The sequence below is a fragment of the Humulus lupulus genome, chromosome 6, assembly GCF_963169125.1.
Source record: "Humulus lupulus chromosome 6, drHumLupu1.1, whole genome shotgun sequence".
Classification (NCBI taxonomy): domain Eukaryota; kingdom Viridiplantae; phylum Streptophyta; class Magnoliopsida; order Rosales; family Cannabaceae; genus Humulus; species Humulus lupulus.
The window spans coordinates 137,573,893-137,576,043 of NC_084798.1; the positions used below are offsets into that span (position 1 = coordinate 137,573,893).

At 38.5% G+C, this 2,151-nt stretch overlaps 1 protein-coding gene and 1 non-coding gene across 2 annotated transcripts; one reads left to right on the top strand and one right to left on the bottom strand.

Moving 5' to 3' along the window:
* Positions 1–356: 356 nt before the first annotated feature.
* Positions 357–1,036, bottom strand: LOC133785485 (uncharacterized). Its single transcript, XM_062224714.1, has 2 exons — positions 770–1,036; positions 357–683 (listed from the first exon to the last, which is right to left on the bottom strand). The coding sequence occupies exons 1-2, from the start codon at positions 1,034–1,036 to the stop codon at positions 357–359; spliced, it is 594 nt and encodes a 197-aa protein (XP_062080698.1).
* A 618-nt stretch (positions 1,037–1,654) lies between these two features.
* On the top strand, positions 1,655–1,761 carry LOC133787598 (small nucleolar RNA R71). Its single transcript, XR_009872608.1, has one exon. It is a non-coding gene; the product is annotated as a small nucleolar RNA R71 (small nucleolar RNA).
* The last annotated feature ends 390 nt before the right edge of the window (positions 1,762–2,151 follow it).

The following is a 2,151-nucleotide window of genomic DNA, read 5'->3' on the forward strand; positions in this document are numbered from 1 at the left end:
TTAACCACAGACCTATGCTTAGAGACTTCCAACTTGTTCTCTCATCTTTTTACCACATTAACTCTACAACAAGTTGGAATTTTCGTTGCTTCAAAGACATTAAATGCTACCTCCTTATTTCGCACTTGCAACTTCAACTCATTCTTTTGTACATCAATTAATGCCCTTCATCTTATTATTGGAATATTTTCATCTTCCTCCATATCAAGAATAATAATGTCTTCGAGAAAGATGAATTTGTCCACTTTCACCAATACATAATCAATCACTCCCCGAGGATGTTTAATAGAACGATTCGCCATTTGTAAGGATATGGTAGTAGGTCGAGCTTCTCCCAATTTCAACTCGCGAAAGATTTATAGAGGCATTAGATTCACACTGGACCCTAAATCAAATAAAGCATTTGTCAGCACTGAGCCCCCTATAAAGCATAGGATATTGAAACTACTAGGATCTTTAAGCTTGGAAGGTAGCTTCTTCTGAAGTATCGCACTACACTCCTCAGTAAGTGCCACTATCTCATGGTCCCCCAGTTTCCTTTTCTTTGACATAATTTCTTTCACAAACTTCACATAACTAGGTGTTTGTTCAAGTGCTTCAACGAAAGATATGCCAATGAGAAGCTTTTGAAATACATCAAAAAACTTGGAAAACTGCTTGCCAAGCTTATTCTTTTGAAGCCTCTGAGGATATGGTGATCTATGCTTATTTTTAGCTGCTTATCTAGGTTCTTAGTAACATTTGACCCACCCACTTCCATCTATTTTACTGTGCCTTTTATCTTTTGTTCCTGATTCACCTCCTCTGACTCATTCTTTCTTGGCTCATCATACTGTGTTCCACTCCTCAAAGATATTGCATTGCATTGCTCTTTTGCGTTTACCTCAGTAGTGCTAGGAAAATTTCCTTGAGCCCTGTTTTTCATCAAAGTATCCAACTGATCAATCTGAGTCTCCAAAATCCTTATAAATGCCCTGGTTTCAGTCATGAATTGATTTAGTAAATCAGGTTGTGCTTCGAGTTGTTTCATGGGCATCGGCTGTTGTGGTGATGTATTTTATGGTTGATAAGGGCCAGGTGGAGTTTGTTGATAAGATTGTTGGGGTTGTGGGAAAGCTTGTTTATTGTGTGGTGGTTCATATTGTGGCTACGGATGAGGATAAGATTTTTTTGTGGTTTGATTATTTGTCCAAGAAAAATTTGGGTGGTTCTTTCAACCTTGGTTGTATGACGTGGAAAAAGGGTTATTGTTTTGTATTTGGTAATTTCCTATGGCTTGCACTTCTTCCATGGGCATGTTATTCATATCTAGGACATGACACTGATTTAGAGGATGACCGATATCACATGTCTCACATAAATTTTGAACTTGGATGGCTTTGGATGGGAGATTGGTCTGTTGTAATTGTTTCGTTAAAGTTGTCACTTAACCTATAAGCATTGAAATAGCGTCCCATTCAATCATATAAACCACCTTCTTTGGTATTTCCCTCTCAGTTGGAAACTAGTAGTTATTCATCGTCATCACCTCTAACAATTCATAATCTTCATTAGAATTTTGCTCATGAACGCACCTCCTACTGCAACATCTATTATGGTATGAGTAGTACCATACAGACAATTATAAAAGTTTTGGACCAGCATCCACTTCTCTATGCCATGATGTGGGCACTTCCTTAACAACTCTTTGAATCTCTCCCATGCATCATTCAGTGATTCCCCTTCCATCTAGTAGAAATTATTAATTTACCCTCTCAACATTGCAGCTTTTTCTGGAGGGCAAAACTTTGCTAGGAACTTCGGGGCTAACTCCTCCCATGTTGTGATAGAATTGGCTTGCAACCAAATTAGCCAGCCCTTTGCTCAATCTGATTGCATCATAACTCATCCCATTCATCTTAAACGTTTCACACAGCTCTAGGAAAGTGGCTTTGTGGAAATTATGATCTTCAGTAGGCAGCCCCCCAAACTGAACAATAGACTACGCCATTTGTAATATTTTCGGCTTGATCTCAAAATTATTCACAGTAATAGTGGGGTGTCTGATGCATGAATGCACACCCGTGACAGTATAAAACAGATAGTCTCTAAGCATCCATGGTCCTTGTTTCACTAGGACCTCTGCAACATTTGGAATATTATTAACTCAGT

Coding starts and splice junctions, on each gene's coding strand:
- LOC133785485 (XM_062224714.1), bottom strand. CDS start 1,036: ATGCCCATGAAACAACTCGAAGCACAACCTGATTTACTAAATCAATTC. Junction 684..769: donor AACAAAAGATAAAAGGCACA/GTAAAATAGATG, acceptor CCATATCCTCAG/AGGCTTCAAAAGAATAAGCT.